This window comes from Gorilla gorilla, chromosome 3 (genome assembly GCF_029281585.2).
Source record: "Gorilla gorilla gorilla isolate KB3781 chromosome 3, NHGRI_mGorGor1-v2.1_pri, whole genome shotgun sequence".
Taxonomy (NCBI): domain Eukaryota; kingdom Metazoa; phylum Chordata; class Mammalia; order Primates; family Hominidae; genus Gorilla; species Gorilla gorilla.
Window position 1 is genome coordinate 72,044,162 of NC_073227.2, and position 15,203 is coordinate 72,059,364.

Here is a 15,203-nt window from a genome sequence, read left to right on the forward strand (position 1 = left end):
TCTGTATCTTTTAAGTAGAGCATTTAGGCCATTTACATTCAATGTTAGTATTGAAATGTGATGTACTGTTGCTTTCATCATGCTCTTTGTTGCCTCTGTGGTTTGGTTTTTTGTTTGTTGTTTTTGCTTTTTAAATTGTATTTTTGTTTTACAGGCCCTATGTGATTTATTCTTTAAAGACATTCGTTTCAATGTGTTTCCAGGATTTGTTTCAAAATTTAGGGCTCCTTTTAGCAGTTCTTACAGTGGTAGTTTGATAATGGTGAATTCGCTCAGCATTTATTTGTCTGAAAACAACTGTATCTTTCCTTCATATATGATGCTTAGTTTTGCTGGTTACAAAATTCTTGGCCGATAAAATGTTTTGTTTGAGGAGGCTGAAGATAGGGCCCCAATCCCTTCTAGCTTGTAGGGTTTCTGCTGAGAAATCTGCTGTTAATCTGATAGGTTTTCCTTTGTGCTTCTGTCTCACAGCTATTAAGATTCTTTCCTTGGTCTTAACTTTGGATAATCTGATGACAATGTGCCTAGGTGAAGATCTTTTTGCAGTGAATTTCTCAGGTGTTCTTTATGCTTCTTGTATATGGCTGTCTAGTATCTCACAAGGCCAGGGATGTTTTCCTCCATTATTCCCCCAAGTATGTTTTCTAAGCTTTTAGAATTGTCTTCTTCCTCAGGAACAACAATTATTCTTAGATTTGGTTGTTTAACACAATTCCAGATTTCTTGGAGGCTTTGTTCATATTTTCTTATTCTTTTTTCTTTTTTTTATTATTATGCTTTAAGTTCTAGGGTACATGTGCACAATGTGCGGGTTTGTTACATAGGTATACATGTGCCATGTTGGTTTGCTGCACCCATCAACTCGTCATTTACATTAGGTGTTTCTCCTAATGCTATCTCTCCCCCGGCCCCCCACCCCCTGACAGGCCCTGTTGTGTGATGTTCCCCACCCTGTGTCCATGTGTTCTTGTTGTTCACCTCCCACCTATGAGTGAGAACATGTGGTGTTTGGTTTTCTGTCCTTGTAATAGTTTGCTTAGAATGATGGTTTCCAGCTTCATCCATGTCTCTGCAAAGGACTTGAACTCATCCTTCTTTATGGCTGCATCTTATTCTTTTTTCTTTGTCTTTGTTGGATTGGGTTAATCTGAGGACCTTGTCTTTGAGCTCTAAAGTTCTTTCTTCTACTTGTTCAATTCTATTGCTGAGACTTTCCAGAGCATTTCACATTTCTAAAAGTGTGTCCAAAGTTTCCTGAATTTTTTATTGTTTTTTCCTTAAGCTATCTATTTCCATGAGTATTTCTCTCTTCACTTCTTATATCATTTTTTAGATTTCCTTGCCTTGAGCTTCACCTTCTTCTGGTCCCTCCCTGATAAGCTTAATAACTAACTTCTTGAATTCTTTTTCAAGTAAATCAGGATTTCTTCTTGGTTTGGATCAATTGCTGATGAACTAGTGTGATTTTGGGAGGTGTTGAAGAGCCTTGTTTTGTCCTATTACCAGGGTTGGTTTTCTGGTTTCTTCTCATTTGGGTAGGCTCTGTCAGAGGGAAGGTATAGGGCTGAAGGCTGTTGTTCAGATTCTTTTGTCCCACTGGGTGTTCCTTTGATGTAGTACTCTCCCCCTTTTCCTATGGATGTGGCTTCCTATGAGCTAAACTGCAGTGGTTGTTTTCTCTCTTCTTGGTCTAGCCACCCAATTAGTCTACCCAGCTCCGGGCTGGTACTGGGGGTTGTCTGCACAGAGTCCTGTGATGTGAAACATCTATGGGTCTCTCAGCCTTGTATACCAGTGCTTGTTCTGGTGGAGGTGGTGGACGGTGCAATGGACTCCATGAGGGTCCTTAGTTTTGGTGGTTTAATGCTTTATCTTTGTGCTGGTTGGCCTCCTGCCAGAAGGTGGTACTTCCCAGGAAGCATCAGCTATAGTAGTGTGGAGAGGAACCAGTGGAGGGCGGAGCCCTAGAATTCCCAAGATTATGTCCTTTGTCTTATGCTACCAGCGTGGATAGGAAAGGACCATCAGGTGGGGGTGAGGCTAGGCATGTCTGAGCTCAGACTCTCCTTGGGCAGGTCTTGCTGAGGCTGCTGGGGGGAAATGGGGGTGAGATTCCCAGGTCACTGGAGTTGTGCACCTAGGAGGATTATGGCTGTCTCCGCTGAGTCATGCAGGTTGTCAGGCAAGTAGGGGAAAGCCGGCAGTCACAAGCCTCACCCAGCTCCCCCACAAACCGAAGGGCTTGTCTCACTCCCACCCTGCCCACCTCAAGAGCCCTGAGTCTGTTTCCAGGCAGAGGGCAAGATGGGCTTGAAAACTTGCCCAAGGCTATCCTCCTCCCAGCTGGGAGAGAAAAGGGCTTTAGTTCTTCCTCTGCCTGTGAAGTCTGTACGCCCGATTTGCACCCTCCCCCGAGTTCCGGCCAGGAAGCTTCTTGCCCCTTTCAAATTGTTACAAAGTTCAGCTAGAGATTTCCTTCTCCCTGTGGAGTTTTACCCCCTGCTCCTCTGGCCACCCTCCCTATGGATCCCTGTGGTGCCAGGCAGGAATGGGCTGCTTGGGGACTCAGCGAGCTCCCAGGGCCTTTCTGCTGCTTCCTCTACCCCTGTATTTTGCTCAGCTCTCTAACGTGACTCAGCTTGAGGTAAAGTCGGAAACTTCTTCCGCAAGCAAAACTTCAGCTTCTCCAGTGGGACTGTGCATTCGGTAGAGGAGGGTCTCCCTGTACCACTTCCGCGGTTGGGGCACTCACAATATTTGGGGTGTCTCCCCGGTCCTGCAGGAGAAGTCCACTTCCATCAGAGGGTCTGTGGGTCCTCTCAGGATCTGGAGCTAAAATTCACAATGCAAGCTGCTGCATGCTGCTCTGTCCTGAGCTGCAATCTAGTCTTGCCTCTCATACGCCATGATCTTCTGAATCCCTCCTTGGAGGTTTAACTCCAAAGAAGTATGCTTCCAGCTGCAGGCTACTTGAATTTGGATAAGGAGTTATATTGGAATAGGGTGCTATATTCTGATTATTAACAACATAATCAATTTTCATTATCCGTGAGCTCAAAATAAGGTGAGTTGTACCATTTTTTAAAATTCCTAAAGTCACTTGCTTCAGTGTGCTTCAGAACACAAAACCCACATTCTCTCACACTTACCACATTGTATTTCTTCCAATCCTATTTTGAAGACCGTGATTCCTGGGCAATGTGGAGCAGAGGAGACTAGAAAACTGCATGTAAACGTGCAAAGCCAGTGATTCACGTGCAGATGCTCAAGAACTTATGTAGCAATCCTATCTGAAGACTTCAGCTCAACATCAATTTATTTCTGCACACCCTTTGGCCTAGCAATTTCATTTGTAGAAATCCATTCAACAAAACACATTTTTGTGTGCAAATATGTATGTTGCAAAGATGTTCATGAAATCATTTTAATAGCAAAGAACTGGAAACTATAAATCCATTTTACAAGACCATGATTGCATAAATTATGGTACATTTACATAATGGGATCCAATGAAGCTAATAAAAATGAGGGCAGTCTGCCTCTATATACTTTTCACAGAGATCGCTAAAACAGCATTAAAAAAAAACAGAACTGTGGACTGTGTTATGGGTAATGATTTGGCAATGTAGGTTCATCAGCTGTAACAAAGGTGGAGAATGTTAGTGATGGAGATGCTATGTTGGTGTGGGGGCAGGGCACACACGGGAAATCTCTGTACCTTCTACTCAATTTTACTGCAAATCTAAAACTGCTTTAATAAATAGTTTTAAAAAGGAAAGGAAAAAAGAACATTACAAAGGATTACATAAAGTGAGATCCCATTTAGGTAGATATGAAGCAAACGTAGAGATGTGTGTATGGGAATATATATACACAGATGCATACAAAGGGAACTGGAAGTTTAAAAGACACACCAAGTGGTGCAGCTCTGCCTCTTGGAAACAGGACAGGGACAGGGAAGAAGACACGGTGAAAAAAATAATTTTAACATTTTACTTCCTACACTTTTATGACAGTTGAATGTTGTACAGAGTAACTACAGTCCTGTATTCCTTATGCAGGGGAAGAAAACACCACAGGATAAAGAGGAACAATCAAAAAAATGATGAGACCAAAGATGAGCCAAGTGCCAATCATCTTTAAGTCAAATATTGTGTCGTAGAACAATCTAGCTCATATAATGTCTTAAACCTTAGATATTATATAGGTTCATCAAAAGCCTAATACAGGCCAGGCGTGGTGGTTCACACCTGTAATCCCAGCACTTTGGGAGGCCGAGGCAGGCAGATCATCTAAGGTCAGGAGTTCGAGACCAGCCCGGCCAATATGATGAAACCGCATCTCTACTAAAAATACAAAAATTAGCCAGGCATGGTGGCAGGCGCCTATAATCCCAGCTACTTGGGAGGCTGAGGTAGGAGAATTGCTTGAACTCGGGAGGCAGAAGTTGCAGTGAACTGAGATCACGCCACTGCACTCCAGCCTGGATGACAAGAGCAAAACTCCGTCTCAGGAAAAAAAAAAAAAAGGCCTAATATAGAGTCCTACAAATGTTGCTAAGAAAGTAAATAGAACAGGATTGCTTTAATTCTTATGATTAAACCAAAAACAAAAATGCTGAAACCTTAGTATAACTTTAAATTATATATCATTTATTGAAATATAAAGATCTTCATTTACACGTTTTAAAACAAAAACATGAACAGGGGCATTCGTAATACATTTTGTATTGGTAGACCCTATCAAGTTAGTTTTTCTCACACATTCACCACACCATTGTTTTGGGAACATGTAAGTATCTTTCTCTTTATTATTTCTAAAATATAAATTTTGGACATTCAAAAGTGCAACAGTTAATGTGCCTGTGGGGATTATCACAGTTAAAAAAATATAAACGAAGGCAGTGATACAGCTTGTCATAAATGTTTTGGCAGTATTCTCCAAGTCTATATAGAAATACATATATACATATTGATGTATAACATCATTTTATCTTATGTCCCTCTTCACAAAAATAGGACCATTTTGTACAGATTGGCAGACCACATTTTAAGGACATCACTAATCGTTTAAAAAGTCACAAATGGTGTTTCTCAGGCCGGCTTTGATTGTCATCATAAAAATAGAAAGTAGGAGAGATTGGCAAATTTTCTTCTGGAGACTTTGCAGGAGGCCAAAAGGAAACAAATCTGGAATTTGCTGAAAACACACACACACACAAATGCAGTCATATACAAATTCAGGTGGGAGCATTTGTTAGGACTGGAAACTGCTGGAGTGAGAAGTTTCATCTGGCCTCATGATGTCATGCAAGGCTCACAGCAATATCAAAATGCAAAGCACCAACAAAATAAGGCTGTACAAGGGAGAGTGAGCGATAAACAGAATGCTTGAGCTGTGATTCTAGAAACACAAACGTATTTCAAGTCTAATTGGCTCTACAGAACCTAGTCAGGTTTTCGTTTTTAATTGGCCAATCTGGCTCAGTCTTCGCACTTACTATGAAAAAGTTGGATAAGAAAGTTGGGGCTTGCATTGAGATTACACCAGTAGGTAGTCAAGTACTTTATTATTGCTTCTGCATCTTCCAAAGCATCACCTGCCGATAGCACATACAGTGATTGCAGTAATCACAGCCCATGTTTCATTCATATGGTATCAGCAATTAAGCAGTATTGCAAAGAATGCCAATGAACCCACACCAACCTGTTTGACAGTGTGGATAGATGTGACAATTCATCCTCCCATCTGACCTCAAATTATCAGTAAAACTTAAAATGTTTTTTCCACCAAAACACTGAGCTGGTTACACAGAGACTTGGAACACTGAACTGCATAATTTTTGTACATGCCTTTCCTTGGCGGGGTATGGAGTGAAGGCAGAAGACGGGAGACGGGGCAAGTTCAATCTCCCCCAAACAGTGGGAAGTAGCATCTTTACTTTTGGAAAACCTGTCAAAACCAAACTTTAGCTTTCTCAGCCTCAGCTAAGACTGGAAAGTTAAATTAAGGTCGCAATTGCTAGCTAGATGGCATTAAATGTCACTAACCTGAAGCCAAGGATTTAAATAGTAGGCTTCCTGCGTGGTTGAATTCCAACCCTGTTCCAAAGTTCAAATTATTTGTTTCCCATGGCAACTTCCTGAAACCTAAGTCAGTGTTTCTGAAAACTGGCCGATCAGAACAGCCAGGGAGTTTAGAAAAATACAGACTCTGGTTTCCCTCAGACTTCATACTTCAGAATCTCAAGGATGGAAACCCAGGATCTAGTCATCCTGGCTGCCACACACATTTGAGAACTGAGGATCCAGGCTAATGCACATCCAGCCTCCACTAAAGAATATCTTTATGGTCTCGAGTTTCAAACTCTTTCTCTTTGGGGTAAGGGGTGAAAGAAGGAGGCTGATGTCTGGGCATCCTTCTGACCCTTTTCAGGTTCATAGATTCAAAAAATACATATATTGGGGTCTCCAAAGCTTTCATCAGGCGTGAAGAAAAAAAAAAAAAAACTTCTGCAAATCCAGTCTTTTTGCTGATCATTATATTTTCCATTGGGTAATATACATGAGAAGTTATGTTCAGCACAGGTTTATGCCTCTACATTGAGAACTTTTAGGACTTAAGAGTTTTGTTTGTTTCTAATCCCATTATTTCAGAGGGCAGTTAATTGTTTTTAATACGATGGATTGGGGAACCTATTCAGTACAGTTAAAAATTCTGACTTCCTGGACAACACTACTTTTACTTTGTTCTCTATGCTCAACTAAATTTAATTCACTAAAGCTATTACCATACTTTATAGAGAAACATGTTATTTAATATAAATGTCAAAAACTGTCAAACTCATCACCTACTTAGTAAGGATTGTTTTAAATTGTGCTTTCTCTGGAGGGAAATCATGTTACATTATTACACATTTAGCATTACTGATAACAGTAGTAGTATTATAAACATAGATTACAATACGAAAATGAGTTGTCAGGCTTCTAAATGACCCAAATCTATTAAACAAGGTTGGTTAATTATTATTCTTTATCTCTTTAACACTAAAAAAGATAGCAAAATGCTATAGTACCAGTACCTTTTAAGGTTCAAAAATGGTTTTTCATGCACTTCTTTAAAAAGTTCAACAGCAGCTGACATCAGGTTTCAAGAGGGAAGTACATGGATGGATTGAGTGGTCTCTTCAGAAGTCCAAAGAAGATAGTTAATACAATCTAAACACAGCCTTGGTTAGAGTTATTTACATAATTACAATGCTGAAGTTCTGTCGCAGTATAAATTGTGTCTGTTGGACTCTCACCAATGTCCTTGAAGCACAAAGTTCACCTTCTGTGGCCTATTATTCCCTTATCCATCTATCTCCAAACTTCACACACCACTGAGATGCTACTGAGGCATTGCAAGAGGCAACACTGACAAAGTTCATTTCAAAATATCCCATTCATTCATATTTAGAACGCTCCCTGAGGCCCTTGGCTGGGAACTTCTCTTTAAACATCAACCAAGTCCTCCTCTCAACCTCCGCATTGCAATAAAGTGGTTTTCTGAACGGGATCCAGAGGTGGCCCCAGAAGTGGAAGGAACCCCTCGAATCCGCCAGTTACAGGAAGCTGTCTTCCACCAGGTCTGAAGAGTCTATGCCGATGTCGTCCATCATGTCGATGTCTTCAATGGTCTCGTCCTCTCTCTTGATGAAGGTGGAACTGCTGGAACCCGTCTCAATGGCACTCTCTTCAGAGGTCTGCGAGCTGGAGGAGGGAGAGAAGAGCAAATATTACAACTCCTGCACAGAACTAGACCTAGACTGTGGCCCCCCAGAGACAAACGAAAGCCTTTGGCATTCAAATTTGGGCTGCACAGTATGGCAAGATTCTGCCCCCAGGCCTGACATGCTGTGGTAGGCCACGTGGAAAACCAAGGTCCACCCATCATTTTTACACTTCAGCTTTCCTGCTTTTCTGCTGGGTCTTTCATCAAAGTTACTGACAAGCTGCAATAATTTCTACTTTCCCTACTCAATCCTAGTGGAAGAGAACATAAGCAATGCCTGATCCAAAGGCCTGGGAAGGCAGAGCAGGGGGTGAAGTCAGGCCCATCAGGGTGCAAGCTGCAGCCAGGCCCATCAGGTGCTCTCCCGGAAGCCTCCTGAGCATCCAAACTGTGTTCTCAGGATCTCCTGCCACTTGCCTGGAATGCCCTCTTCCCCTCTCTCTTGACATCAAATGCCCCCCCACCGGCCCCCCAACTTGAAGGCCCAGGTGACAGCTCCTTACGTACTAGAGAAGTCGCTGAAAGGGGAGTTCTGGAGTCAGAAAGCCTTAGGTCTGGAATGGTCCCCCCACTTACTAGCTGTGTGATGCCACACAAGTTACTTAACTTGAACGTGAACTTCAACTGAGAAACTTCAATTCCTGGTGCGTCAAATTCTGCAGCTCAGCCTGTTGTAGCCCTAGAAAACTTCTGGGCACCTTTCTCATGTTATTTATTCCAATGTGACTTTCTAACTTTATATAAAAGCAGAACCCTCTTACAACTCAAATATTATTCAGAGCCCACAAATACAAAGTAACCAAATTGAGAAAGGATCTGAGACAGAGAGCCCTAGATTCACTGCCCAGCCTTCCCCGACCCCGTGAAGTTCCATCGCAGACCCCCAAAACTTGGAGGAACACCGTATGCTGAAGAGATATAAACACGTTATAAAAACAGGCCTGAGCAAAGCATAATAAAAAACCGAAGACTGATGGGCCACTGTGTCCCATCTTCAAATCACATAACATATTCTAAAACAAAATAGAAAAGCCATACTTTCAAAATTACCCAGCCCATACAAAGAAACAAGGGCTGTCTACATATTATACCTAAATTGGTTAACAAAGGTCACAGTCATAAGCCTCCAAAATAATGTTCTGATGGGAAAGAAGAGGAAAAAAAAAAACACACACACACACAAGCAACTTGGACCTTGAACTAGGGGCCACTATCATCACCTTCTCCTACCTCTGTCCAAGGGCCATGCAAAGACAGCGGAGAACTGGGGCATGGTCTCCTCCATCTGACCACGTGAACCAGTGATTCTCAGTCCTGCCTGGACATTAGCTCCACCTTGGTGCTGAGTTAAAGAATCTAGGCCAGGTGAGGGATTCATGCCTATAATCCCAGCACCTTGGGAGGCCGAGACCGGCAGATCACTTGAGGTCAGGAGTTCAAAACCAGCCTGGCGAACATGCTGAAACCCCATTTCTACTAAAAATACAAAAATTAGCTGGGCATGGTGGCATGTGCCTGTAATCTCAGCTACTCAGGAGGCGGAGGTATGAGAATGGCTTGAACCCAGGAGGCGGAGGTTACAGTAAGCTGAGATCACACCACTGCACTCCAGCCTGGGTGACAGAGCGAGACTCCATCTCAAAAAAAAAAAAAAAAAAAAGAAATTCTAGGTAATGATCACCCAATGACTGATAATGTTACAAAAGGCAGACAACTGGACAGTGAATACCTCCTGACAGAAGCACACAGAACCATTTATGAAGCATGTTTGCCAAAGATCTAACCTGAGTCAGGTTAAGTTCCTAGACTAACTACCAGTTTACAACACATAGAGAAGACAGAAGCACCTGAGAAGGACACTTCAAGGATGTAATCAGCAAAATACTGATTATGGGAACTCCACAGGCAAATACTATGGTTTCTTCACAAATAATATGTAAGAGGGCAAAAAAAAGAGGCATAGTGAACTTACAGAGACATAGCAACCAAGTGCAATGTGTGACTCTTATCTGGATCTCAAACAGAAGAAAACAAGTGTATGATAATTTTTTTTAACTTTTATTTTATGTTCAAGGGCACGTGTGCAGGTTTGTTACATGGATAAATCACATGTCATGGGGGTTTGATGTAGAGATTATTTCATCACCCAAGTAATAAGCACAGTATCCGATAGGTATTTTTTCTGATCCTCTTCCTTCTCCCACCCTGCACCCTCAACTATGCCCTGGTGTGTGTTGTTCCCCTCTTTGTGTCCATGTGTTCTCGTTGTTTTAGCTCCCACTTACAAGTGAGAACATGCGGTATCTGGTCTTCTGTTCCCGTATTAGTTTGCTAAGGATAATGACCTCCGGCTCCAACCATGTCGCTGCAAAGGACATGATCTTGTTCTTTTTTTAATTTCATTTTTGTATTTTCCACTTTTTAAGTTCAGGGGTACATATGCAGGATGTGCAGGTTTGTTACATGGGTAAACATGCGTCATGGTGGTTTGCTGCACAGATCATCCCATCACCCAGGTATTATGCCCAGCATCCATTAGCTATTCTTCCTGATGCTCCACCCAATCCCCAACCCCTGAAAGGCTCCAGTGTGTGTTGTTTCCCTCCATGTGTCCATGTGTCCTCATCGTTCAGCTCCCACTTATAAGTGAGAACACGTGGTGTTTGGTTTTCTGTTCCTGTGTTAGTTTGCTGAGGGTAACGGCTTCCAGCTCCATCCATGTCCCTGCAAAGGACATGATCTCATTCCTTTTTATGGCTTCATTGTATTCCATGGTGTATATGTATCACATTTTCTTTATCCAGTCTATCATTGATGGGCATTTAGGTTGATTCCATGATTTTGCTATTGTGAACAGTGCAGCAGTGAACATACACGTTCATGTGCCTTTATAATAGAATGATTTATATCACTCTGGGTATATACTCAGTAATGGGATTGATGGGTCAAACAGTATTTCTGCCTCTAGGTCTTTGTGGAATCGCCACACTGTCTTCCACAATGGTTGAACTAATTTACACTCCAACCAACATTGTAAAAGTGTTTCTTTTTCTCCACAACCTTGCCACAATCTGTTGCTTTTTGACTTTTAAATAATAGCCATTCTGACTGGTGGGAGATTGTATCTCAGATCTTGTTCTTTTTTATCAATGCATAGTATTCCATGGTGTATATGTGCCAGATGTTCTTTATCCAGTCTACTGTCAATGGGCATTTAGGATGATTCCATGTCTTTGCTATCGTGAATAGTGCTGCAGTGAACATACGTATGCATGTTTTTATGGTAGAATGATTTATATTCCTTTGGTTATATACCCAATAATGGGATTGCTGGATCGAATGGTAATTCTGTTAAAAGTTCTTTGAGAAATCACCACACTGCTTTCCACAATAGCTGAACTAATTTGCACTTCAACAAGCAGTGTATACGCTTCCCCTTTTCTCCACAACCTCACCAGCATCTGTTATTTTTTGACTTTTTAATAATAACCATTCTGTCTGGTGTGAGATGGTATCTCATCATGGTTCTGATTTGCATTTCTCTAGTGATCAGTGATGTTGAGCATTTTTTCATATGCTTGTTGGCTGCATATATGTCTTCTTTTGAAAAGTGTCTGCTTATGTCCTCTGCCCACTTTTTAATGGAGTATGATAATATTTGTGAGATAATTTGAACTTTAACTGGCTGCCTGATGCCTTAACGATTTATTGTCCCTGTTTTGGGTGAGATAATGGCATTGTAGTTATTTTTAATAACTGTTGTTCTTCTTTAAAATAGAGCCCTTATCTTTAAGAGACACACACTGGAATATTTATGGGTGAAATGATAAGGTGTCTAGGATTTGCTTCCAAACAATCCAGAGGAGGCTGAGGAGAGACAGACATGGCCATGTGCGCATCCAGGCTGGCAGAGTGCATAGTCATTGAAGCTGGGTGACGGATACTGAACAGCTCACTATACTATGTGAATTGTACACACGTTAGAAATCTTCCATAATACAAAATTTAAAAGAAAGAAGAAACAAATCAGCCAGGGAGCAGTTGGCCATCACCCCCAGGGATTCTAATTTGTTGTTTTGGGTGAGGCTTGTAGATCAGCAGTTTTTAAATCTCTGCAGGTGATTCCAATTCACAGGTAGGGTATAGCGTCAAAGGACCCAGTCCCGCCTCTCTTCACTTTTTCCCCAGTTCAATGACTATTTAAGACAATGGCAGGAGAGGCTTATACGATCTCAGTAATCACAGTTCTGTATCAATTTGATCAAATTACCTGAGAATTTAGCTCAAAGATTCTCCACCAGGGAAGCATGTCCCTCTCCCCACAACATGCACATCCCTCTCCCAGCCCCGGGGGAACATATTAGAATCATCTGGGAAGCATTTTCAAAACCACGTGGACCTCCTGAGGATTCTGCAACTTGTCCCTGAGTACATATTTACCAACCGGGAGTGTACCATTATCGGGAAAATGGGTCCTCTCCTTCAGGGCCTATAGGGGAGGGGAAAGGTGAGACACTGAGGCTGCCCCCACAGCTACCTGTGTCTGTTCCTCTTGCCCAGGTCCTCCTCCTCAGGGACAGGGTCAATGTCAGGCAGAGGAATGATGTAGCCACTGTCAGCGCTCAGTCTCTGCTCATCCAGACCACCCTCCCAGTCCTTCAGCTTGTCTTCCTCGTTTTTGTAGGTGACACCAATGTATGCATTGTCTGAGTCCACACGCATGCGTGCCACAGCAGGATGGTCACTCTTCAGGAAGTCCAGGTGAATTTTTTCATAACTCTATAAACATTCATTGAACATATTTAATCAAGTGTTAACAACCAAACCTCAAAAATGAATAGAGACACTCAGAACTTACTATTATTTAACTGCACATATTTCCAAACTACCTGGAAGATGTGGGACTTAGTTGAAGGAGAGTCATGTCAACTATCCCCAGAGACATAGAACATGAAGAAGGGGCCACCAATGGTAAAGAGCTTCTGCCATTAGGTGCTAAGATACCAGTAGCCCCTTCTCCAAGTCAGTAGCTACAACTGAGAACCCTTCTGGTCCCCATCACGTTGCCTTTCCAGGGCTTGGATGGGTCCCATAGAGAGGCAGTGAGGCCTTCTATTGGGTGGATAATACCCAAAGCCTTCATGATCCTTAAACATTGGAGAGGTCTAACACTGGATGTGAAAAGACCCTATTTTCAACAATAACTTCAATCTCTTCCCACCAACACATTTCCACCAGTCAGAGCATCTTTGATCAACTGAGGGTTAATTTCCTTCTGCCTCCTCACTGCCTAACCTGTGAAAGTTGTAGTGGGCAGTGAGATAATTAACAGACAGAAGTATTTAACTTTCAGTTCGGCACACAGTCTCCTAACGCTATTCCTCCTTGAGAAGAAGGAAGAAAAATGGTAAGTATAAAGTCTACACAGGGACTAATCTTAATCTAAGAAACTGAGGTTATGTCTGAGTTTTCCTCTCAACACCTCAGCAGAAAGTTGTTTCATTCATTTACATATCCTGCTTGGTTCCAAGAAATTACATTTGTTCCTTTGAACAATGCTTCCTATTCCACAAAAAACCAGCTGGTGCCACAGATAACAGCTGAGGTTGCTCCTTCCAGTCTGCTGGTAAAAGCCAATTTCGCATGGATTTAAGTGCACTCAAATTAGTGATGTAATGGCCATGGATGCCCTGAGTCTTCTAACTGCACACTAACTTCTGATACTCAAACATCTGGAGAATAGTGCTTACAGGTACTGCACATATAAGATGAAAGGAAAGCCCCACGGGAAGGGGAGGGTTTTCATTCATCCTTGCTACTAGGGTCTCGTGGAGCACCGCCATGAAGCCCAGCCACTGGATCACACAATCTTTCGCCTCTTTTGAAAATGCTCCTCTAGAACTGTGGAACAGCACAGCTCACTGGTATAACTTCCAGCTTTATCCAGACCTTTCCACCCACAGATCCAAACACACCTTTTTATATTGTCCAGGCAGCAGATTCTCCACAATCTCACTCAGGTGGTAAAAGGAGGGTCTCTTCTCCGGCTCACTGTTCCAGCATTTCACCATGATCTCGTAGCTGTGGGGACAGAACTCAAGAGTGGGCACAGGGGGAAGTCTCAGGGCCCCTCCCTCCCCCTAGACCCACAGACTGTGAACACAGGCCCCCGGGATGGGGAAGGAGCTCACACTTCACTGGTAGCGTGGTCAGGCTTGGCCATCCGGTACCCACTCTTGATCTTATTGTAGAAAGTAGAATCCACCATCATGCCGGGGTAAGGGGTGCCACCTAAAAGCCAAACAATAAAACACCAGGACTAACAAACGCTCAGTGCATTGCTGAAACACTTGGCATGATAGAACACTGTTAGAAAACCTTTCAGATCCTATAGCCTTGAAGCACTGGTTTTTTCAAGAAAATTCAGTGTCATCATCTCCTTGACTTCAGAGACCAGCTCAAACCTTAAGTTTAATTAGGACTCCAGGTTGGTCAAGTCCAAGTACCATCACAGAAATTCTACATCTTTAGAAATAAGTGTTCAAGTGTTTTTCAATGTGTATGACTATTGGATCAACACAGACAAAATGAACTAGAAAAGCAAGGAGAAATTCTGAATCATTAAAACCCAGAGAGTCTTTTTCACCAGGTATGTTCAAATAGCTAAAGCAAAAATCAAAGTTGTGGCCTCTCTGCTTTTAAGGGAGTACAGGACTCCATTAAGCCACTGGGGGATGATCCATTGTGATCATCCATGGAGGGAGAACTAGGATGAAAAAGGAGACGGGGCAGGAAGACACACTTTACTATTACATCCTGATCACAGATAAATTCATGAAACATTTCACACTTTCAAAGCCAAGGCCAGGTCAAGTTAAGTTCCCTCTCTGAAGCCTTCCCACACTATTCCAGGACTCCTTTCTCATTACTCAAGACTCAAATTACAATTTTAAATCAGCACCACACTGTTTATCCCTAAGTGTGTAAGTCTCATCTCCCCAGATGAACCATCCAGATGTCAGGGTTATGGCTCATCCTTCTCTTAGGGACCTCACTGGACAGCCCAGGGCACCTGGGTTGTTCAGCACCTGGGTTGTCAAGACTGGCCAATGACAACCAGGAGTGAGAGCCCTGTCCTTCCCTCCACATACCCCTTTTCACCTGAGCATCAATCGCCACCAGGTGAGGGAGGGCCCACTCTCCATGGGTGAACCCATGTGACCCAAAGCCCAAAATGAAAAAGCAGCTGGGATGCGAATGTCATTGGGACCACTTCCAGTGGGAGGAAGTCACTCTGGCATAGCCCAAAGGAGAGGAGGGGCAGAGGCCAGGAGTGAGATGCAACCCCCAACAAAAACCCCCATCTCCACCTGCATGGGCCTATCTCAGACACGATAAGGCACAACATGTGGTTTGAGGCAGCTGCA

General features: G+C 42.7%; 1 protein-coding gene across 7 annotated transcripts in view; it reads right to left on the reverse strand.

Moving 5' to 3' along the window:
- Window positions 1–4,634: 4,634 nt before the first annotated feature.
- The window catches only part of PDGFRA (platelet derived growth factor receptor alpha), a 69,124-nt gene continuing 58,555 nt past the window's right edge, over window positions 4,635–15,203 (reverse strand). For all 7 annotated transcript variants that reach the window (XM_004038684.4, XM_031010500.3, XM_055385811.2 and 4 more), the window contains exons 20-23: window positions 13,968–14,067; window positions 13,752–13,857; window positions 12,314–12,555; window positions 4,635–7,754 (exon numbers count right to left, since the gene is read on the reverse strand). In XM_004038684.4, the coding sequence (XP_004038732.1) occupies window positions 7,607–7,754; window positions 12,314–12,555; window positions 13,752–13,857; window positions 13,968–14,067 (596 nt within the window). In that variant the 3' untranslated portion in view covers window positions 4,635–7,606. The remainder of the gene's footprint in view (window positions 7,755–12,313; window positions 12,556–13,751; window positions 13,858–13,967; window positions 14,068–15,203) is intronic.